General features: G+C 42.3%; 2 protein-coding genes across 2 annotated transcripts in view; one reads left to right on the top strand and one right to left on the bottom strand.

Annotated features, from left to right (window-relative positions):
* The window catches only part of WWTR1 (WW domain containing transcription regulator 1), a gene marked incomplete at its 3' end in the record, with an annotated part of 31,424 nt that extends 19,967 nt beyond the window's left edge, over nt 1-11,457 (top strand). The window contains exons 3-6 of the mRNA XM_079315652.1: nt 6,601-6,853; nt 9,463-9,596; nt 10,139-10,251; nt 11,261-11,457. Coding sequence (XP_079171778.1) covers nt 6,601-6,853; nt 9,463-9,596; nt 10,139-10,251; nt 11,261-11,457 — 697 coding nt within the window. The remainder of the gene's footprint in view (nt 1-6,600; nt 6,854-9,462; nt 9,597-10,138; nt 10,252-11,260) is intronic.
* A 5,663-nt stretch (nt 11,458-17,120) lies between these two features.
* On the bottom strand, nt 17,121-21,566 carry TM4SF4 (transmembrane 4 L six family member 4; the record flags this gene model as incomplete). The annotated part of the gene is made up of 5 exons (XM_079315288.1): nt 21,345-21,566; nt 21,015-21,104; nt 20,052-20,185; nt 17,528-17,711; nt 17,121-17,288 (listed from the first exon to the last, which is right to left on the bottom strand). Exons 1-5 carry the CDS (start codon nt 21,516-21,518, stop codon nt 17,121-17,123), a joined length of 750 nt encoding a protein of 249 aa, XP_079171414.1. The 5' UTR covers nt 21,519-21,566.
* Nucleotides 21,567-22,862: the final 1,296 nt, after the last annotated feature.

Here is a 22,862-nt window from a genome sequence, read left to right as displayed (position 1 = left end):
CACGTCCAGTCTTGTCTGATGTTGGATTACCTGTCCAGTTAGCCCTGTGTCCCTTCAGGTCACAGTGTGCACCTGGTTGCTTGTTGGTTTGTTTATGGCTTTTGCATAGTGAGGTTCTGCAATGGAAGCAACTTGCAAACTACTAAAAAGTTTGCTTTGCAGCATGAATTACCTACAAAATTCTTGTACCTGGTGTGGTTCCCTTGGTGTTTCTGTTTAGCTCTTCAAGAGTAAATTTAAGTTGTCAACGTACATCAATCTGATATTGCCAGGTTTAAGCCTTAGTGAAAATAAAGCCAAGAAAACTCTAAAATTTTAAAGAAAATTTGTGAACAGAAGAAAACATTTTCATGTTTAATTGAGTTAGAAATAATCCCTAACATTTCAGTTCTGGATCTTTAACTTTTCCACTACTCAAGAAGATGAGAACAGGTGAGCTTACAGCTCAAGATCATGAAACTATAACCAAAAGGCAGACTTAAAAACACATAGCAGATGTGTTCCTGTTAATTTTTGGTCAGTTGATCTCTTGATTGTCCACTTGCAGTGTGGTTCATGAATGCTGTCTCTTCTCATGCCAAGAAAATGCTGCACATTTGTCTGCTGGTGATCACCAATAGACGTAGTGCAGTATTTACTTTTGTCTTAGATTCATAAGAAACCCCTAGGCTGACCTGTGAGGAAATTAACCTCAGTTCTTTTTTCTACCTTTGTCTCATCACCTGCCTTGCTTGCACATACGCAGTGAGAGTTTTGGTTATGTTACCAGATTTAGTGGGAGTAGCAAACCACAACCTGAGAGTGGGTATTTGCAGAAGAAATAATAAATAAACTCTGAATAAACTCTGAAAGGTCAGGGCATCTGCAGAGTGCCACAGCACATGGCAAAGCCAACAATTGCTCTGCTGTGGCTTCAAACCACAGCTGTGAGTGGGCCAGGCTGTTCATAGCAGTGCTGGAGTGTCAGGAGGTAAGAATAGGACACAGGGATTCTGTTCACAGCAACTCCCCCGCCTGGGGAAGCACCTGCTACTCTGTCCCCCTAAAAACACCAGTGCCCAAGGCAGGACTCTGTACACAACATTTCCCCCTCAGTTTATTAGTGGAAGGGAATGAAAGCCAAATCCTGGACTAAAACACGTGTAATGAGTTTTAGAGGAGGGTCTTACTTGAGATTCAAGGGATTAGAAATAAAAGTCTATACCTAATGAAAGGTCTGTTCTTAAAGGCATTTCAGGTGCCCAATAAGGGTATTTCCACAGACTTCAAAATCTGTCCCATTAAATACAGTTTGTATTTCATTCAGTACCCTTCGTTATATATATATAAAAATATATACATATGTATATATATATATGTGAAGAGGTTCTCTTTTTTTGTGTAGGTATCTATGCAGTTGTTGGCACAGTGGTTCAGATGTATGATTGAATTATTTAATCCAGAAAACATTCCATCAATATGTCTTGGTGAACTTTTTTTCATTTTGATGGCTTTCAAAGGCACACTAAATGTGACACTATTTTATTAAAAAATATATCTTGCAAGATTTAGTCCATAACCGTGTGCATGCCTGTATATCACACAGAGAAATTGGGCAGATTGCAGTGGTCTGCCAGCACTGCAGCCCCTGGCTGCTCCATGGGCAGTTTAAAACGCACGTGGCTGTGGTTACCAGGGCTGGAGCAGAATGTCTCTATTTTTAATTGCCACAGACCGAAGGAAGGGGATTTCTGGTGCTCTGTGCTGGCAGCAGAGGAGCTGCTGGGCCCTTCTGGGTGTGCAGGCAGAGCAGGGCAGCAGCTCAGGAGCTGCACTCCAGCTCTGCCTCTCTGGGGCTCTGCAGCTGATGAGCTCTGGGCATCTCTCATTTGCCTTGGCTTTTCTGTTTGTTATTTTTGGGCTTTTGGATTTTGTTTTGTTTTTGTTTTATGGACTGTAGAAACTAGAAGAAGTTTTTCTTTTGAAGATGTGCCACTTAAAAGAGAAGGATTTAAGTGTTTCAGGTCTGCACACTGGTCTGCACTTCCAATTACTAACACATGTGTTTTCCTTGTACATCTTATGAAGAGGAAGAAAATATGGTTTGTTTTGCAAGCTTGTTGTTTTGGTTTATAAACTCCTTTCAGCAATATTTGCTGGGAATTGTACAAAGGCACTTACAAACATTTTATCAGAGCACAGACTATGATTAGACACCAAATCATGGTATGCCTGTGTGGGAGGCATGCAAGAGCATATAGTGAAAGTTGGTTGAAGTTAGTACTCACACTTTTAAAAATCTGCTGTATTTTTCTACATTTTCTCTTACTATTTAAAGTAAAAATTCACTTACATTTAAAACACTGGTTTTTTTAGTGTTATAGAAAAAGGCATCAGGTGGTTTTTTCCCTTTGATGCATCTTGTTAAATTTACAGAAAAGTAACACATGCTAGGCAAGCTTCTGGGCTCATTTACACACCACCACTAAATTCAGTGACATTTCATGAATGAAAAGGAAAATTTGTCACATAGATTGAAATCACATTCTTAGGTTAGCTTATATTCAGACTTGTAAAATTTGTTTTTTCTTAACACTTGACCACTGTTATTCTTCTGGGATGTTGTGTAGATATATGTACTCAGGACAGCACAGCATTAACAGGAATGTTCTCAGTGTGTGTTTTGTTGTTGGAAGTGAACAAGACTGAAGACAAGCAGAAACTTTTAATTAAATGCTCCTTGTTTTTCAGTCTTTATTCTACATTATGCAACACTCAAAACCATTGTTATTTCCATCCTTCTCCCTTCAAAGTGTTTTAAACAGATTTCTTTTGTGATTGTAGTCTTCATCCAGTGGGTAAGCGCAATCTGGTCTTCATTTAAATATTTTCTAAACTTAACAATTTGCAACTTATTTTGCCATAAAATAATGAACCTCTCCAATAGTATTTATGTTTTCTGTATGAACTAGCTTGAATTTATATGTGAGTTGCTGAAAAAGCTCATACAAAAAGAACATCCAATCTGCAAAAAACCTCAGAACACTTCTTGCCCCCTGGGGCACAGTGGGTGTGGGATTTGGGCCTCGGAGAAAACAGCAGTTGCAGGGCACAGTTATTCTGTGTCCCACCTGGGTGACAGAAATGCGTGTTAAGCGGTGCCCAGAGTTTGCTGGTTTGAGAGTTCTGGGCACTGCCACTCTGGGTGTGGATGGGGCTGTCAGTTCATCCAGCTGTGGTTCAAAGGGGTGCCAGGTGTGGCTCGAGCCACCACAGCCCAGCCAGGGGGGTCCCTGCTGCCCCTCTGCACTGGGGACACTCCAGCAGCAGTTCCAGAAAGATGTGCCTGGTTTCACCTCTGGTGGTGCAAAGAGAGCCCGTGTGGTCCATCAGACTGCACAGGGATGGGGCTGATGGGCAGGAAGGGTTTGAATGCTGCAGTTACTCCTGACCTGGCTGCCAGGGAGGGAGTGACAAGGTTGGAGCTCAGGGACAAGCTGTGCTCTGTGAAGAGTTGGAGCTGAGCCATCTTCTGTTGCCCTCTCTGTTTTCTCCCTTGCAATGCATTGTTTTCCATGTGAGTTTGGACAGGATGGCTTCTCGAGGTCCCTGCTGGCTGGGGCTGTCCTGCGGTGATGGTTGATATATGGTATCTCTTGGCCCAGGTAATGCTGCCTTCAGAAAATGTACCTGCATCACTCTTAATTCTGTACATTGATATAGGAACTTATAAATATATATTCTCTTTGGTTCTGCCATAATGAATTCATTATTATGCACATTTGCAGGGAAGAAAATCATAAATACTGTTTTAGTTCCAGCGTTCCTGTACTCTATCCAAATCTGGAGCAGATTTTGTTGCCACAAGCAGGATGGCTGTCACTATTTAAACTCACTGGTTCTCTGAGGTGAAGGATACTGGGTATTACATATTAGAATTTTTTATTGTGGAGAGCCTCTGACGCTTGTTGTTTAATAGAAAATCATTGATGAATCTAAGAAGTTTAGCTTTTGGCTGTGTTGCTAATGGTATTTCAAATAGGTCGGGACAATTGGGAGTTATAGGACTTTGCTTTCATTTTTTTGAAGGAGCCAGGAAATCCAATCAATAAAACAATGCCAAAATCCTATCTAGGAACAATAAACACATGAACTGAAGTTTCCATATCCTGCCATGATAAAAGAGGTGTAACTGCTATTGTTTAAGGATGATAAAAGGCAGTTTTGGTAACTGTGTCAAAGCCAGTCTCTGGAGATAAGAGCACAGAAACTCCCAAAGTGTTCAAAACCAGATGAGATGTATTTTAGTGTTCATTAATGTCCATGCAAAGTGTTCACTGCTGTCCAGGATTTTTCAGGTCTTGGTTTGCATTGGCTGGAAATGTGGCTAGAAATGTGTGACAGACAGGAACATGTTTTCCCTCTCTGTAGTCTGTACCCTCATACCACCTGCATGGTGGAAAGGCTTCCTGTTCCAGGTCATTTTTAATTGCTGGATATCCTGAAAGAAGCAAACACACTCATTTGTGGTCTGTGAATAATCTTGGCCCTTTCTGATGATTGCTTTCAGGAGAGCTGGAAGCATTGCAGAGGACATGCAGTTCTGTGGGAATGAGAGTTTGTGATGCAGCTCTCAGGAGCAGGAGGGGCTCTTGGTTGTTTGCAATTAAAACCTCTAACAAGTGATTTATCAGGCAGATTTCAAACGGAGTAATTTATTTATGTTTAGGGACAGTGGTTAACAGGTCCAGAGTCTAATGGGAATTAACTTCAGTATCAGGTAAATTAAATCAGAAGACACACACCTTTAAACCAGCAACTGACCATCTAGTAAATATGAAATGTTGAAGGTTGATGTGTTCAAGAGAGATGTTGGCATTGTTTCAAATTCTAGTCATTTTAAATTTTGACACAAAGAAGTTCCTGTTGATGAAAGCATTTCCCCTTAAGTAATCCGAACATGTGTCAGGGCAAGAGTGGAGGGTCATTTCCATAGTTTCAAAGTGAATGAAATGCAAAAGCTGAAGATTGCGTGAAACAAAATTTAAAATGTGTATATATATATATATAATATTTATTTAGTATTTTAAATCTAACAGTCATCAGTAATTAATCATTAGCATTAAAGCTGACTCTGCTCAAGCAGCCACCAACATCACTTTTTGTTACTGATTTATTGTTAAAAGTGTTGGCAGAGTAAATCTCTAATCCTTTAAATAACTTCCTGGTAAATCATGGCTTTGGTGTTGCACCTGCAGGTTGTTTGTATTGGTTTTTTTAATCTTAAATCATCAAAGATGGCAAAGATTAGTTAAATGTGAATATCACAGACTTTAGCAGTTGAAACTGTTGAGAAATCTCTATATAGCTATTTTCAGCTCAGAAATCTGAATAAAGGAGTCTCTGTGCACTGGCATAGTGCAACTTTTTGCTTTAATACTTTACAGATTTTTGGAACAAAATGCACCAGAACTGAAAAGCAGCATTTTTTGCTGACCTTGTTCGAAGGCTAATGCTTCTTTCTGGGAAATAAATGAAACAAGCAGTTCTTTGTTGGCTGGAGTGATAAAAGGAGGGGAGCCCAGTCTTTTTTTCTTTACAGTGTCATGACTAAGTCAGAACTGTAATATGGCTGGGTTAATTTTTTAATTTTTTTTTAACCTTTGTAGACATTTGTTTTTGATCAGACTGTGTGAAACCTGGCTAGTTCATCTGAATTTGGGTCTGGGCTGCCTATAAACAGAGAGAAAGATCCACAGCTGCAGCCAGACACTTCTGACACTTAAACAATAAAACTTGGTGCAATCAGTTCAATGCATATGTCAAAAAAGATTGACATTTGCATGTTTGGCTTCTGCAACTTGCAGTGTCTCATATACAAAATAATCCTTGCCCAGTAAATATCCAGCAAAGTCAACAGGAAGGTCAGTGTCAGAAAACCTAATCACTAGGATATCAGTATTAATTTAGAAGCAAACAAAAGCAATACAAGAATTTTTTTATTTTTCATCTGACTGGAAAAAGAAAACCACAATGTCTAACTTGATATAAACTAAATAGTTGCAGTTTCATGGACTGCAACAAAACTGTGGTCGCATAGTTCAGGTTTGGAACTTGGTTCCATATTTTTGCTTGCTTTTTTTTTGGCCTGGATAATTGTGTAATGGCTGTTTATTAAAAGACTTACTTCATTTTGCAAAATAAATTTGGTTTTCCCCAAGAGCACTGAATCCAAGGCCACCCTGAGTCTGTCTGCTGTAATGACAAACACTTATGTTAGCCCCAGTCTCCTTCACCACAGTGATAGATTTGAGCTTTTGAGTGTTCTTTCTTTGCAGACCTTTAGAGATGTTACACGGGGGTCCCAGACCCTGCCTGAATTGCAGGTGACTGCAAGCTGATTGTTTTGCTCAGTATCTTTTGGAATTTGGCTGCAGAGCAGCAGGCTGGTCCCAGGGTCTGGTGGACTCAGTCCCCAGGCACAGCACACCTGTCCCAGGTGCAGCACACCTGTCCCAGGTGCCCTGTGCTCCGTCCCAGGTGCAGCACACCTGTCCCAGGTGCCCTGTGCTCTGTCCCAGGTGCAGCTCACCTGTCCCAGCTGCAGCACACCTGTCCCAGGTGCAGCACACCTGTCCCAGTCGCCCTGTGCTCTCTCTCCGCAGTCCTGAGCGCGCAGTCCCAGCTGCCCCCCAGCCCTGCCCTGCCCCAGCAGAGCCGCCCCCCACAGCCCCCAGCCCTGCTGGCCCTGCCTGCAGCCCTGGCCACCCACCAGCAGCACCAGCAGCAGCAGCAGCAGCAGAAGCTGCGGCTCCAGAGGATCCAGATGGAGAGGGAGCGGATCCGGATGCGCCAGGAGGAGTTGCTGCGACAGGTAACACCAAACATCCTCTCACTTTATTCAAGAGCTTTTAGTTCATTGCATTCTTAACAAGTACAGTTAGTAGCTCTGTTGCTTTGTGTCAAGACTAGCTGTGGTTTTACAGAAGGGTTACCAAAAGGCTAATATGAACAAATACTTTCATTTCTTTTCCTCTAGCACTGAACAGAACATGGAGTGCCATCAGTCAGAAGTTACTGGCATCTTTCTTACCAGCCTTCCTTAACAGTCATGTAGTGAAATTCTGCTCTGTGTCTGTCTGTAAGCTGCTAGGGCAGCTAACACTGATTCATGTGCAGTTTAACTGCATTTCCATAGAAGACCATGTTCATACTTCCCTGAAGATGAAGGAAGAACATATGGAATTGTTCTTGACTCCAATCCCTACTCTCTTAATTTGCACCCTTTGCCTTTTAGTTGAAATAAAATCACATTCACATCTTACATGAATACCTCTCATCTGAAGACTCTCCAGAATTGGTTGTTTGCGGATGTTTTGCTTATTATTCTGTTTCTTAAGTTTCAGCTCTATATAATGACTCATATTGTTCAAAATAGATATGTAACTTCCTTTATACTGCTTTAAGAAAATTATTTTTAAGAATTGTGTTTCATCTGTTACAGACAAGTTCAGTAGTAGAGTTGTGTTTTCATGGCATATTAATTGGATTCCTTAGTGGAAAAAAACAACCAGTTTCTCTCAGAAACAGCATGAAAGAAGTACACTCTATCAAGAAACATATCGTTTTTTGTGGCCTTGCAAATGCTGCAGCTAACAGTTCTAAGCAGCTATAAAATGGCAACTTCCACAAGAGTAAGGTGGCAGTTCCTGACATGGGCAGTGATCTCAATCTTTTGTGTAGCTGCTCCTTTCCCACCAGGAGCTGATGACAGAGAGGGGTGTGAGGATATCTGGAGCTGAGCCATGATTGTCACCATGCTAACAACTTTCAGCTGTTTTTACTCTCTGGCTCTTCTTGATTCAAGACAAGAGCAAGTCAGGCTTCAAAGCAGTTGTGCCATTAACACAAGACAGGGTTTGCTGCTTTGCTGACTTTGATCCAGTGCCACACTGAGCAGCTGAGCCAAGGCTCCACTCACTGTGCCCAGCACTGCCCTGTTTGTTGGAGCTCCACATTGCATGAGGCTGTGCAGCATCACTTTGCATTGCTGCAGTTTCTGCAACTGGTGTGGCTCCTGGGGAGGAGAGCAAGGCACAAATCTCTCCTTCCTGTCAGAATGTTGTGACCTCCCTTGCAACAGCCCCAGGGCACAGGGACCCCCGGGGTCATCAGTGCCCAGTGCAGCTGCTCCTGGCCCTTTGCTGGCTTTGCTGTGCCAGGGGCACCTGAGGGATAAGGGTGAGGAAGGGTGTGAGCTGCTGCTGGCAGCTGAGAGGAGGTGCAGAGTGTGTGAGTGAGAGGGGAGGGATTCCTGGGAGGGTCACAAAGCCCCAGCAACAGCTGCTGGCTCCCCTCTCCATTCCTGGCAGCAGCTGCTGGGTGCAGCAGCATGCCCAGCCAGGCACCAGTGCCTCAGGGAGCTTTGTCCCTCTGTGTCCTCCTCTTCATGGAGTTGCTAAAACCCTACAACTCTAGATTGAGTACATGCAGGAAGGGCAGCATTTCAGAAAACAGCGTGATAGCATCTATTTAGAGATTTCCTTACTCAGTTTTGTCATTCCATAAGGAGTTAATGTTCTTTTATACTAATTCGATGTTGCCAGCTTTCCAAAGGAAAAGAGAGAATCTGCTTGTTGCTTAGGAGCTTCTTGGAAATGGAAGTCAGTGAAGTAATGTCAGTCAGAAATCTCAGAAAGCTCCTGAAGAAAAGGTGCCCCAGCATTTCTCTGTGTGCACCAGGGCCATTATGCACTGTATTTGGAAGGGTACAGATAGTCCAAAAAGGCAGCACATCTCAGAGGCTTCTTTCTGATCCAGTGATTCAGAGAAGTTTTCTACTAGCATTTAAATGAAATATTTATTTTGCTTGCTTAATTAAAAAAAAAAAAAAAAAAAGTTGAGTAAATTATGGTAAACACAGAGCTTTATTATTTTAGGTCATAGGATTTTTGTTTGGAACATCCTGTTGGAGTCAGACAACCTCTGTATAGAACACTGTACCACTAGATGTCATGTGTGTTTTGCACAGATAATGCTGGAAGAATTTATCTTTCAGGAAGAGTTGTGAATTATTTCCTTTGGCTCTGATTGCTTGTTTGCCATCCTGCAGATAGCAGACGTGGGACAGGTCATTAGGCAAATGCTTATTATTAGGCAGAGTGTTCATTCTAAAGATTGTTGGATCCCAGTCTTGGTTCTAGTGTTTTCTTGCAGCATGTTTAGCAGTTTGTGGTTGCTGAATTACAGGCCTGGCTTCCAGACTGGTAGAGCTGACAGCTCAGTTCTGTGGAGCTTAGAACAGCCAGGTAGGGGTGAGCACTGCCTGCCTGCAGCATGGCTTTCTTCATACCAGTGTAAACAAATTCTCATCAGTGACAGAATCACTTTCCTTCAGTGTATATGTTACATGTTCCCTTGTTACAGGACTGCAGTATTTCTGAGCTGGAATAACCATTCCCATGTGTTGATTTGTCTTCTCAGGAAGCTGCTCTTTGCAGACAACTTCCTATGGACTCAGAAAACATGGTCCCAGTTCAGACAGCTGTGAGCAGCCCTGCCATGGCACAGGACATGAGGCCTGTCACAAATAATGGATCTGATCCTTTCTTGAGCAGGCAAGTTCATTCTTCTTCATTAGGCAATTGCTTCTGTTGCTTTCTCTAGACTGTTTCAGCTCTCCCTCTAAAGAAGTTCCTACATTATCTTTTTTTGTTTACTAACTGCAAACAGGGGTATGACTGAGTGGCTGACCTGAAATCTTTCAATTTATGCTTCAAGAAGGACTCTTAGGAAAAGCAATCTATTGTAACGGGTGGTTTTAATTCTGTTGTTAGTGTGTGTAGAAGACTGGATAGAATAGGTACATTACCTGAGTGTAAATACACACAACATTTTAGGCTGTCAGAACTGATTTCAGCGAGAGAGTTACATATACACGTGTGTATTTCAAAATTTAAGCGTGCTCTGCGTTCAGTTACTCTGTTGTTTGGGCTGATGTGACCCAAGGATGATGTTGGCTGACCAGTGGCAGCAGCTGAGGATGAGGCAAATGTCTCAGTATCTATTTCTAGCATGTACCCTGTGCTCCCTCCTGCCCTGTGTGTGTCTGTGTCTGCAGAGCATCTTCACCCACTCTCTTTCCTGTCTCCATTTGCAGTGGGCCCTACCACTCCAGGGAGCAGAGCACAGACAGTGGCTTGGGGCTGGGATGCTACAGCATCCCAACAACACCTGAGGATTTCCTGGGCAACGTGGACGAGATGGACACAGGTAGAACACTCGGGCTGAGCTTGAAGTGCAGTCCAGCTGACAACTTTGTATATGACTAGTGATGTTTGATAATTACATACTGAACAATAATCTCTGGCTGTCCTATCCAAGAGAACAGGCTGAGACTGGGAGAAAATGCCTAGAAGGTGCTTAGAGCCCAGAGCATTCTCAGCTTTAACTTAGATCCAGATTCTGCCCTTCTGCCTCAGACTGATATTAAACAGAATAACACCTGGAAAATGCGAGCCTTAATTCCTGTTTTCATTCATTGGTAAGGGAAGTAAAAATATTGTTTTGGGTTACATGTACAAATCAATACATTTTCTAACTCTGGGAAATCAGTCTTGCTTGTAAGTCTCTTACATTGGCATAGTTGAATTTGCCTTCAAGCAGAATGTATTTAGCTAGCTTACGTTTTGATACACATTTATTTTATGTTAGTGTCTCATGGTGTGTAAAACACTGAAATAATTTACTAGGAAATCAAGGGTTTTTCAGAGAGTAAAATTCTCAGCATTTCCTTACCTAAACTTCTTTTTGAAGTCATCAGAAATTTGGTATTATGCAGAGAAAGATGTATCTATTAAACATTTTCATGCATGTTCTTATTAATTTATGAAAAAAAAAAAAAAAAAAAAAGAGTAGTGTTAGAGAGCTAAATTGCTGTGAAGCCCTTTTGTCAGCTCCTTCCTGCAGGGTGTGTGGGGGTCCCTGGGCACACCAGGACACAGACTTGAAGCTGTCCTGCCTCCCAAGGGACAGCCAGGGCTGGATGAGTGAGCACTGCTCAAGGACCTTTGTGCTTTTGGGACCAAGCAAGGGTGGGAAATGTATTCTTAGAAGAATATGTACTCTGCACCTAAACAGAGTTTTGGGATAGTATTTGTGGTGAATAGGAGTGCTCACAAGTGCTCGTGGGAAAGGGGCAGTCAGTTTTCCTGTCAATCCTGTTGTTTTAAGTGGCCCACCATAAGAGTTTGGTGCTCCAAAGTAACTCTTTCCCTCCTAGGAGAGGCTGCAGCACAGACAGCACTGGGCATGAATCCCCAGCACACTCGTTTCCCCGATTTCCTCGACTGTCTGCCCGGCACAAACGTGGATCTGGGGACTCTGGAGTCAGAGGACCTGATCCCCATCCTCAGCGACGTGGAGACTCAGCTGGAGTCAGTGCTCAGCAAAAACGAGCCCTTCCTCACCTGGCTCTAGCCCAGGGCAGTGCGGGGCAGATGCCTCCTCCTCTTGGGCTGGCACAGAATATCTGAGCAGCCTCTGCAGATACAGCACACTGCCCTGATGGCTTTTGTTCCACCATCTTTATGATCAGTTTAATATCTGTCTGGATTTTTTTATACTAATTTAAGTATAAAATACATATTTTATATATATGTATACACACATATATTTATATATATATATAAAATACATACATGGATATATAGTCCTTAAAAAAACCCCATACCACTTTACACATCTGTGTCCTTTTCTGCCTTTTCAAACCAAGCAGAAACACTTCACTTCCAGGACAGGAAGTGGCTGATGCTTGTGCAGATCCCTGACTGCTCTCCTGACATCACAGACCCTTTGTGAATCAGAACACCTAACTCCTAGGTCACTTGGTTTAAAAAAAGTGCAAAGCATCAGCACATGAGAGCAGCTTTATTATTATGTTTATGACAAAAGTATCAGAAGCTATTTTAAAATCAACTTACTTGAGCCTTAAAAATCTTCTTTAGTTCTTAGTAACTAACTAACTGTTCTGTGTGGAATACAGGTCAAATCTGATCCTTAGCAAGCATAATTCCTATTATATATCTGTGAAGGCACAAACAATAATATAGATGTTTCTTTTCTCAGTAAATTACTCCATAGTTTTCAGAAATTGATTGCTTTCAATCTCAAAGTACCAGAATTGTTTATCAACATTTTTACACTACAATATTGTTACAAAATAAACCAGGCTGGTACTGACTGTTGCCTTTTGAAAACAAAGAAATGTATTATAAGCAAGCATTTTTTAAAAATTCTTAGATTTTTTTAGATTATTATATTAAGCACTACAGTTTTGTAACTTAACATATGAACAAGCAATTTTTTATATATATAAAATCTGTGGCAAGTATTTTAAGTGCAAAAATATTCTTTTAAAATATCAGTTCTGGAAAATGTGGCACAACTTGTTAATGTCATATAAAGGGGGAGAGCAACCTTCCTCATGCTGTTTTCAGTGATGTTTTTAACTGACAGTGTCAAAATACATGTAGTTGTATACATGAAAAAAAACCAGGAACTTTATCAGGGCACTGCTAAAGCAGCATTTACCAGGACTCACCTGGTAAAGCTGCTTAGGTTTTATGTCTTTCACTTACCATAATTGTCATATATCCTACAAAACTCCCTTATCAGAGTTTTGGGACTGAGAAGACATCAAGAACATTAAGCCTGCAGTTCCCCTGAAGTGCAAATGAAGTCCTGAATATTCTTAAATGTTTAGAAATTATCTTATTTATAATTAATGGTTTTAAGCATTTTGTATCGAAAAATATGTAATTTTATGAAAGGCATTATAACTTTTCTCTTAGCTTAATCCAGGCTATGTAAAGAGAAGAAGAGATGTAGCACTAAGTGTAAATGTGTGTTTGCCAGCTCTGATAACACTTAAAAATCTTGCTGATGTGTCAGAGTGTTGACCCCTGAAGACTTTTTTCCATCTGGTTGGGTGGAGGTAGGTGAAAAGGTCAGTGATGAAGTGGTGGGAATACAGAGTAGATTTGGAAGATGAATGATAAGGTAATAAATGTAGATCCTTGCTGAGAAGGACATACAGCAAATGAATCCTGGTGTTCAGTGAAAAACAGAACAGAAGCACCAACAGGGAGTGACCGTGTCCCTGGGGAACTGCTAAGTGCACGTGGTGTCACAGGATGGAAAATGAAAAGCACACACACTGAAATTCTGAAAAAAGAGATGTCAGGCAAAGACCTACGCTTGTGGAATTTTATTGCATAGCAAAATGTAGCTTTTTAAAATTTTTTTTTTTGTTTTTTTAATAAAAAAAGAGATGTAACAGCAGAGTTGTGTCTGCGCAGAATTTAATCATTGAATGGGCATTGTGTTTCTTTATTCTTCTGAGGGTTATTAGTTGGGTTGTTTGTTTTATTCTTGCTAGTTTTGCTAACTGTTGAGATAGTGTAAATTTCTTTTCAGTAAACAGGGGACCGGGCAGGGCTGACCAATATCACTATAATTAGTTTTAATCTCTCTCTGTCAAGGATTTCTTCAGGCTGTCAGCCTGAATGAGAAGCAGATGGTCGTAAGGCTGTGTTCTTTATTGCCAAGAGTGGTGCTGGTAAAATGGAGATTTCCTGGCCATGGCAGAGCTGGGGGTGCTGGAATTGGCCCCGCTGTGTGGAGCTGCTGAGCTGAGCCCAGCTCAGGGAGTGTCCAGCTGTGCTGCAGGTGCAGTTTGCTCCCTGGAGTGCCTCTGCCCCATGGATGTGCCAGTTTCTCATTCCAGGTGCTCTGGGCTGAGGCTGCTCTGCTGCAGGGAGAACTGGTGCAGTTTTCTGGAGGAATCACACCAGGGATTTCTCAGAGTTGTGAAGCTGCAGGCTTGGTTCCTTTTTTGTTTGTGTTTCTGGGGGTTGTGTCTGGGTGCAGGGGAGGGTGAAAGCAGTCAGTGTTCTGTGCTGCTTCCATCCCAAACCAGCAGCAGGTCTGGAACAGGAAGGTGTGAGTGCAGCAACACCTCAGGCTGAAACATCTGCCAGAATCTTGGGTTAGATCTTCACTCAGTCTTGAAACAAATCTTGGTTAAATGAAAAGTGATTCTTTACACTGTCAGCTTTTAATTTTTATTATGGAGATGATGCATCCAATGAAGTGCAATGACAATAAAATCTGTTTTTCAAAGTTATATTTTTAAAAAGGTTTCTGGCTTTAAACAGGCTTATGGCAGAACTTTTCAGTATTCAAAGCATACGTAATATGAAAATAAATTTATTGTTGACAATATTTCACTGTACTATTTCAGGTTTTGAGCATTTCCTGTACTCAGTTGTACACTGTCTGCTTGTAGTATGAGTACAACCAGGTGGACAGTTTTGCTGTGACCATCCCTGAGGGGGCATGTGTAAGTCTTGGTGATACAGCAGCACTGGGACATGGTTAATTACAGCTTGTATTCTGGTAATACTGTTAGAATGTAACTTGGGGAGAGATTGGGTTTGAGTTTTTGTCAACAAATGCTGTTTGGAGGAAGGGAAGGATTTAATCTATATTTTAATTACAGAAAAATTTGGGTGGTTGTCCAAATAAACTTGTTTCCTAATACATACATCCATGTACATGCTAGTTCTTTAACTATTTTATTTACTTTTACATTTTTTATATGGCTTGTGTGAACATTTGTTTTTAATTTTTAGTACCTTGAAATGTATTATTAGAGGCAATCAGATCAAACTGTTGTATCCTGGGTTTGATTCTGTTTGTTTGTTTGTTTGTTTGTTTAATTATTCTTTGTCTTTTACATGAAAATACAAATGAACTTGAAAGATTTTGGATGCATATTGGTTTTTTAAAATAATTTCTTTAGGGGAAGGAGTGGGTTTGAGGGTTTTAGTATGGGCTTTCCAGGGAACTGTGAAACACTGCTTAGAATAAAGGTGCAGCCATGCTATTCTGTGAAGAAGGCATACATTTTGTATTAAAATATTCAATTTTATATTGTATATTAAATTATTCATGTATGTATATACACATTCAGTATGTATATTCAATTCAATATAGATTTGAATTAAAATATGGGGGCAAAGACCCCACCCATACCAGTGCCATGGGAGAAGTCAGCCTTCCCAGGCTGAACTTGCCATTGCTTGCCTTGCAGCTGGTCCCACTGGGCTGGTGCACAGTCCTTGGGAGGGAGCTAAAGCTGGACTGGAGACAGGTGATGAACGTGCAGGACTAGAATGCTGTGAGAAAACACCTTCTTCTGGGCTGAGCAAACTGTGTTTTCAGCACTGTGTGTTGCTTCTTCAGAGAGGCTTTTGCAGAGTCTCCAGTCAGTGCTCATTCCCCGAGAGGTGACACTGTCCTGGTTCATGCATCGATTTTCTGCAGCCTGTTAACTGAAGACAATCCAAAAAGAGAACTAACTGTATATGGCTCAGCTGTGCAGGGGCTGAACCAGATTTGTCCTGCTGAAGTGCATGGCTCAGAATCATGTGCACACTCCACATGTTGCAATCTGAGTTGTTGAATAACCAGTGTGTGTCCTTCTGTGATAGCTCTCACCTAAAACAGCCCTGCAATGTGAAGTTGCCATGCTCTCAGCACCCTGGTCACCCAAGCCAGGTTTTATGGGTCAGCAGTGAAGCTTCAGCCAGTGTGGCTATGGCAGAGATTTTACAAAAAATACTAATGTTCTTTCTTTTGGCTACTATTATTTTTAGTTCTGTATTAGTGTGTGTTGATATTTCTACACACTATAGCACAGTGGTGTCTTTAAGATGGTCAGGGTTCCAGAGGTCTGTTAACACTTTCAGTTATCCCTGATTGTGGCTTCTTTCTTACCATCATCTTCTGTCCCTTCATAGCACTGCACTCTCTTCATCTGTGCCTTCTTTTCCAGAATTAACACTGGCTTTTTACATCATTCTCTGTTGTGAGGATCTATGATTAGTCCCTGTCCTCGATTTTACTGGGTGCTTTGTGCAGTAGAAACACAGAACAATCTCCAATTACTGCAGAATTGACACTGCAGATGTGATTTGATTGAAATTAAGAGTTAGGGGAGATCCTCGGGTGCTTGCTGCAACTGAATCGATTTGGGAGCACCACTGTTGGCTCTGTGAAGAGTGAGCTCAGCTGGCCTGCTGGTTCTGCCTCATTTACCCTTCTCAATACTCCTGAAGGCCGAGGTGTGAATGCAGTCTGCATCACAAGATGAAATGTGTCAGGATCTGCTGTGTATGTGCTCCTGTTAGAAAACCATCGTGTAGCTGCTGTCTCTCGGATGCAGGATCTCATTGATTTTGGTTTTAGGTTCATAGCTTGCTGCCTGTTATTTCTTATTCCATCTCCCACAAGGATTTCTGTACTCTGTCTGTTGATAAATCAAAGCTGTGCTCAGTGCAGCCACCCATCCCTTTGTTGAACACTGATGAGAAACATTCCTTGTTCCCAAAAGCTTCATATAAATCAAATGACAAATCTGAGACGAGGTGCAGGACAGCTGCTCACCACAGATGAAAGAATAGATGTGAGATGCTTGCACAGTGTGTGTTGAAATAAAGGGGACCCTCAAATTCCTGGACAATGCAATAGAGCAGGTGGGACAGACAGCTGTTTCTGAAGAGGGTTTTTTTTGCAATTTTTCATCTTGTACACCCTAGTTGTCAGTACCTATATCGAACTGTTCAACATTTCTGCATATTTCTGAAGAACTTTCAGTGCTTTTAAGTATTTCTAGATTCTTCAGACATCTCCTAGTGTAAATACACAGTACATGAAATGCATTTTCTGAAAGCACAGGCCACAGAGTCATTATTTCAAGATAAAAATTTTAGGAAACAGATACAGCCAATATCAAGCATTGAGACATCCAGCCTGGCAAGCTGGTTTGTGAAAATTTGTTTCAGAACTTTTTAAAGAAGCACATTAGTTGATTTGAATCCCTCAAATGTCTCCAATCCCTCTTATTTTCTCCTTTATTCCTTTGGGAAGTGGCTTTTACTTTTAAAGTTTTTAAACTTCTTTCTAAAAGGTATTTTTGCCTCTCTCCTGTCTTTCCTATCTCTTTCATAGCACTGTGCAAATGCAGCTAAATCAAACTTCTGCAAAAAGTTTAATAAGAGCATTTTATTTCAGTCATTTTATTCCAGGATGAGGATCTCGGGAGGGCTGGAAGGGGAGTCAGGGCTCCACAGCACTGGTGGGAGGAAGAGCCCTTCATTCTCTTGCCAGGCAGTGCCCGTGCAGGCGGGGGCTGAGCCCTGCACCAGCATCCCCCCGGGGCAAGGAGAGCTCTCTGCAGGGTTCCACTGGAGTTACACAGTTCCATCTCCCTGGAAAATAAAGCATGGAGGTAATTTCCTGGCTGCTCGTGCTGTGACTTCCAAAGGCTTGTGTTATTTCCTAGCGGAGCAGAGCGGGGTTTGGGCAGTGTGTCAGGAATGGGGACCGTGCGGCTGGAGGAAGGGCAGTTTGGTTTTCTGGCTGCCAGCTGGAGCTGCGTGCAGCCCAGCAGGACACAGAGCGGCAGGGGAGGGTCGGAGCTCACCCCACAGCAGCACTTGCAGTCCCCGCAGAGGGTTCCAAAGAGCCCGTTCACCACCTGGATGGCGCAGAGCCCTGCCTGGATCCCGCTCATCACCAGCAGCAGCGAGAACAGGCTCAGGTGCCACGGCACGATGTGCTCGGGGCTCCCGCAATCGCTCCACAGGGAGTGGTCACCGAGGTAATCCCTGCGGGAGAACCAAACAATTGCAAGAAGAATATGTGAAGTGGCAGGGGAGAGCGGCGCTACGGTGACTGGGCGGCTGCTGCTCCCTTCAGCAGGATGCATTCGATACAACTGAACCATTTTGAGTGTTTTGGGAAGAAAAGGTCTTAGCCAAGCGTGCACCAAATAAGTTTTATCTGTTCCAGTGTTCTGTCAGGGGCATTTTTGCTGCTTTTGCTGGATTGCAGCACTTTCTGTGTGTGAGAGTGGCAGGGGACTGTGATCAGGGCATGAAATCCAGTATCTCAAAGTACAGTTGGGAACAAGGAAGTACATTGTAATCAAAACAACTCAATTATCAACACAGATCATGAAATTATGCAAGTCACCTCTTGCCCACTGAGCTGAAAGTAACAGTTCTGTTCTAGATGTCTCATCTTAAGTTAAGGTAATAACTTCCATAATTTTTACCTCCACATTTTGATTTAATTGTAAACTGCTTAAATATTGGCTGTATTTCATCTGCACATTCTTAGTGCTGACTTGTTTGTGTTCTTGTCAAGTGATTTCTGCAACCAAAACCATGTTTGAAACAGAGCATATTTCCGAAGAATCTGAGAATGAGACCAAGGGAATTGGTTTCCAGCCCACACTGACCCATGAACAAGTAATCCTCTACCTGTATACTTCTTGTTTTCTATGTTTTTCTTTTTCCTTTTCAACCTGGAGTATAATTGTTTTGTGTATTATGTGAGAATTGCTGCCAGGTCACTCTTGATGGAGGCATTGAAGGTTCTGAGGTGATGAGGAGTTTACTGCAGCCTTGCTGTTCTGCTCCGATTACACCTGCTCCCCTCAGTAGCACATTGTTAAACTTGTCTTGACTTTGGTCTGAGCAGTGGGATTGCTGGGGTTAAGTTATAATTATACATGGCAGCAAACATGTTTGAGTTGCAGAGCATGAGGAGCAAGCAGCTTCCAAATGCCATAGCCAAAATAAAATTACATGTAGATTATATTTATTATTATTATATTGTATTATATTATATATATAATATTAGCAGTAGTAATTATTTTAAATTTCACTATAATCATACGATCACGGAATGGTTTGGGTTGGAAGGGGTCTGAAAGATCATCTCATTCCCATACACCTGCCATGGTCAGGGACCCCTCCCACTGTCCCAGGCTGCTCCCAGCCCTGTCCAGCCTGGCCTCAAACACTGCCAGGGATCCAGGGACAGCCAGAGCTTCTCTGAGCAGCCAGTGCCAGAGCCTCACCACCCTCAGAGGGAAGGATGCTTGATCTAAACCCAGTCTCAGTTTAAAGCCATTATCTTGCCCTGTCACTCCATGCTCTTTCAGAAAGTCCCTCTCCATCTTTCCTGCAGGCTCCCATCAGATACTGGAAAGCCACAACCAGGTGACCCTGATTCTCTTCTCCAGGCTGAACAATCCCCAGGCAGTTCTCACAGCCTTTCCTCATAAATCATTCCATCCCTCTGATCATCTTGGCAGCCTCCTCCATCTGTGCCATTAATGAAGATATGGAATAGCAGCAGTCCCAGGAGGGATCCCTGAGGGACACCTCTTGAGATCCTTAAGGATCCTGGGCCACTGACCACCACCCTCTGGGTGTGACCATCTGACCACTTTCTTCTGCATCTAACAGTTCATCCATCAACTCCATCTCTCCAATTTAGAGAGCAGGATGTTTTGGGGGACTGTGTCCAGACAAATGACTTGTGTAGTTCTTCCATGATCCACTGGTGGAGTCACCCCTGGGCTGGGCAGGCAGGGCTTGCCCTCAGTGCTGCTTCTCCCAAATCACTTCCCTGTCCTCCTTGTGCACCACCAGAGCTGGCAGGAGCTGTGCCATGACCTTCCCAGGCTGACAGGCTCCTCCTTTCTACCTTTTTAAAAGATTGGTGCATTATTTCCCCTTTTCCAGCCACCTGGAGCTCCACTTGGCTGCCAGGACCTTTCAAATATTCAGAGTGGCTTGGCAATTACATCAGCCAGTTCCTCCAGGACTCTCAGAGGTGTCTCAATGTGTCATTGCTGCTCATCTAATTGGAATTCATCCCCATGTTGCTTGTCATCCCAACAATAGCCCAGGAGGAGGCTGTGCATTTCTCTTTATTGGTCCCTTTGAAACTCAGTAGTTTTGATTGTACTTGCTATTCTTGGCATCCATGCTCTTGAACCTTGTGAAGGGTTGCTGCGTGCTGCAGGCAGATAGAGAGTTCTATAATTTAGACAGATGGTATAATTCCCATTTTTATACAATGGATTTGGAATTTAAATCACCTGACAAGCTGAAAGCATGTATATCTTTTGTTTTCTGGTTGCCTTGTCTTACCCATCCTTGAAGGGGTAGGTCCAGTTTCCTTTAACTTCACATTTAGGGCCATTGTGTAGGGCTACTGCTGATAAAATAAAGCAGTATCCAGCCCCCAGAACTCCAACAGCAGCAAATATTATAGAAGAAAACATCTGATGAAGAGAAAAAAAATGTTACTTTAGTTGCCATTCAAACAATTCAATGCGCCCTGTCAGTGAACGTTCCCTAAATCCAGCTGTTAATAGTCAGTCAACACCTGTCAGTTTTCACTGCACAGTAAAAGGGTAACACCTGTAATTGTATTTTGAAGCTTTTCTAGCCTTGGCCCCGTGTGCCTGAGGAGGGAAGGTGAGGCTGGCAGCAGATGGCACTGCCCTCCTGGGGCTGCTGCTTCTTTCTCAGAGAGCAAGACTGAAGTCTTGGACCACTCAAGGCATTAAAAAAAAAAAAAAAACCAACAAAAAAACCCAAAAAACCCAACTACAGTATCCTTTACAAGTTAGCTTTGGTGTCTTGTTAAATTTGAACTAAATAATGACAGTTTTCCTTCCCAAGTCCCCCTTTAGGTTTCAATTAGTGTTCTCTATCTTCTTACAAGTACTGGTTTGTGTAAGTTCTAGTAGTGCAATTGAAATGGATGGGAAAGTATGTCTTTAATTTTCTGGTTACTCTGCAAAACAAGTGAAGCTTTTTCAGCAGTAAATGTTAATTGTGGTAGTAACTATAAGTCTGTTGTGATAGCAAAAACCAGTGAGTACTGCTGTGGTGAAACATCAGAGGCACAGTGCAATTCTCACAGCACCAAACAAACAGCAGGGCTGTGTCCTCACTCCAGGCAGCCTCTGCCGAGAGCACAGTGGCTGGGAGAGGAAGATAGGTATGTCAGTACACAACATACAGTGTATATGTATTTATGTACAATTTAATATACATCAGTAACCATTTCACTTCTCCTTTTTCTGCCCTGTCTCTTCCACTTACCGCAAACCTCTTCCCGCAGCCCCGATTGCCGCAGCATCCACAGCAATCATTATTCTGAAGGCCCAAAAACACTAAGGCAGGGAAGATCATCTACAAACAACAGAAATGCAGCCTGAGTTGGGGTGAATTCAAGTTACATCTTATTTTAAATGTAACAATCTATGGGATTTTTTTTCTTGTCATTAGATTAAGTTACTTATTGCCAAAACTTTGGATGACTTATAACTTACTTGTTTATCAAAGAAGAATTTGCAGTCCTGAGAAAATTCAACAATGCAAGTCATGGTTGTGGGTGGGGGGAGGTAGGAATGTCTGAATTGAGGTACTTACCAATACACCCGATCCCAAGATCCCTCCAAAGTACCAAACTTCATCTGTAATGTGTTTGCTGTCTTCAGCCACTGTTCCTCCAGGGAAAAACAGCAAAATGTTAGCAAGGGTGCAGAGCACGGCCAGGGGGATGAGGGTGATTCCCAGGCATTTGGCACAGCCTCCCGTGCACATGCTTCTTCAGAGGAGCTGCAAACACCACTGAAGGCAAAACAAAGTCTCTCAGATCTGATTTGTGAAAAGAAGCTCCTCGGTGTCCTTTGCAAAATCCAGTTCCTGTGGTGCTGTTAGGGGAGCTGAGACTGTGGAACGCTCCTGTTCCTGTAGTCAATCCAAAATGCACCGTGCTGGTTTTTATATGTCCTTGCAGCCGTGATGTCAATTGTCTGAATGTCTACAAATGAAATTACGTTCAGGGCAGCCTCTCATTTTACTGTGACAACCCACAAATTCAGTTAATATTTTACTAAGCTGGCTAAGACACTACATAATCTGGGCTCAGGTCATGGGTAGATATCTGTCTTAGTTCTGGATCATCATTTTTACAACACATGATCTTTCTTCATACTAGAAAATATTTCTTTCGCAAGGACTGACATAAAAAATGCATAATGAGTCAGCTGATATGAATAACATACTCATAGTCAAAGTTTTTACACGTCATGAGACAGTTCTGTAATTGAAACTTTAGAGAAATTAGCTAATACAAAGGTGAGACATTACAGGCCAATAAAGATAAGCATCACAAACCTGAGAAAGTTCCTGGGTTGCTGCAGGATGAGAAAAACTTACTTCTTGATGTTAGGCAGTTGGACTTACCTCAGGGTATGTGTTTCTTCTCCATTCATGGGATTAAAAGGTTGATTTTTTTTTGTGATTTCATTCTCTACATGATGGAAGACTGTTTGCAGGAAAGACTGTATTAGAAATGCTGCAACATTTAATAGCCCTCCTCACCAAACTTTAAGTTATATGATGAAGATTAATCAATCAGCATTTTGAAAGGCACATGTTCATCAATGTAACTTTTCATCTCAAGAAGGACAGCTAGTATGCAATCGAAGAGCAGGCAGAGAAAAAAAGTCCTGAGAGAACAGTCTATGTGGCATTCAGTAACAAGTCAGCAGGGTCAGTGTAAGCAGTTTGCATGCCTTTAAAATCCAGTTATTGATTCTGTGGCAAAGATTCAGGACCTGAAAACTCTCCTTACGTCACTTGATACATTAAATAGGCTTTCATAACATTCTTTTTTGGTAGACAGCATCTGTAATTTGGCTCCTGCTTGTGGCTCAGTAACAGGCATAGGGAAAATGTTAGCTGTAGCTGGAATGTAAATCCAAGTTGGCTTTCTTCCCCTTCTCTCTCTGACTAGAATGCAGCTTTTTTGGCAGTTGTGAATCCTGGCTTGCAGTAAAGATGAAAAGTTTAAAGCTGTACTGCATCCAGCACCCTGCCATCCTGATTCACAGCAGGAGGTTCAAAGGCAGCTGCTCCCAGATGCTCCCAGATGTTGCCAGG

This window comes from Erithacus rubecula (genome assembly GCF_903797595.1).
Source record: "Erithacus rubecula genome assembly, chromosome: 11".
Taxonomy (NCBI): Eukaryota; Metazoa; Chordata; class Aves; order Passeriformes; family Muscicapidae; genus Erithacus; species Erithacus rubecula.
This window is presented reverse-complemented; position numbering and strand designations above follow the sequence as displayed.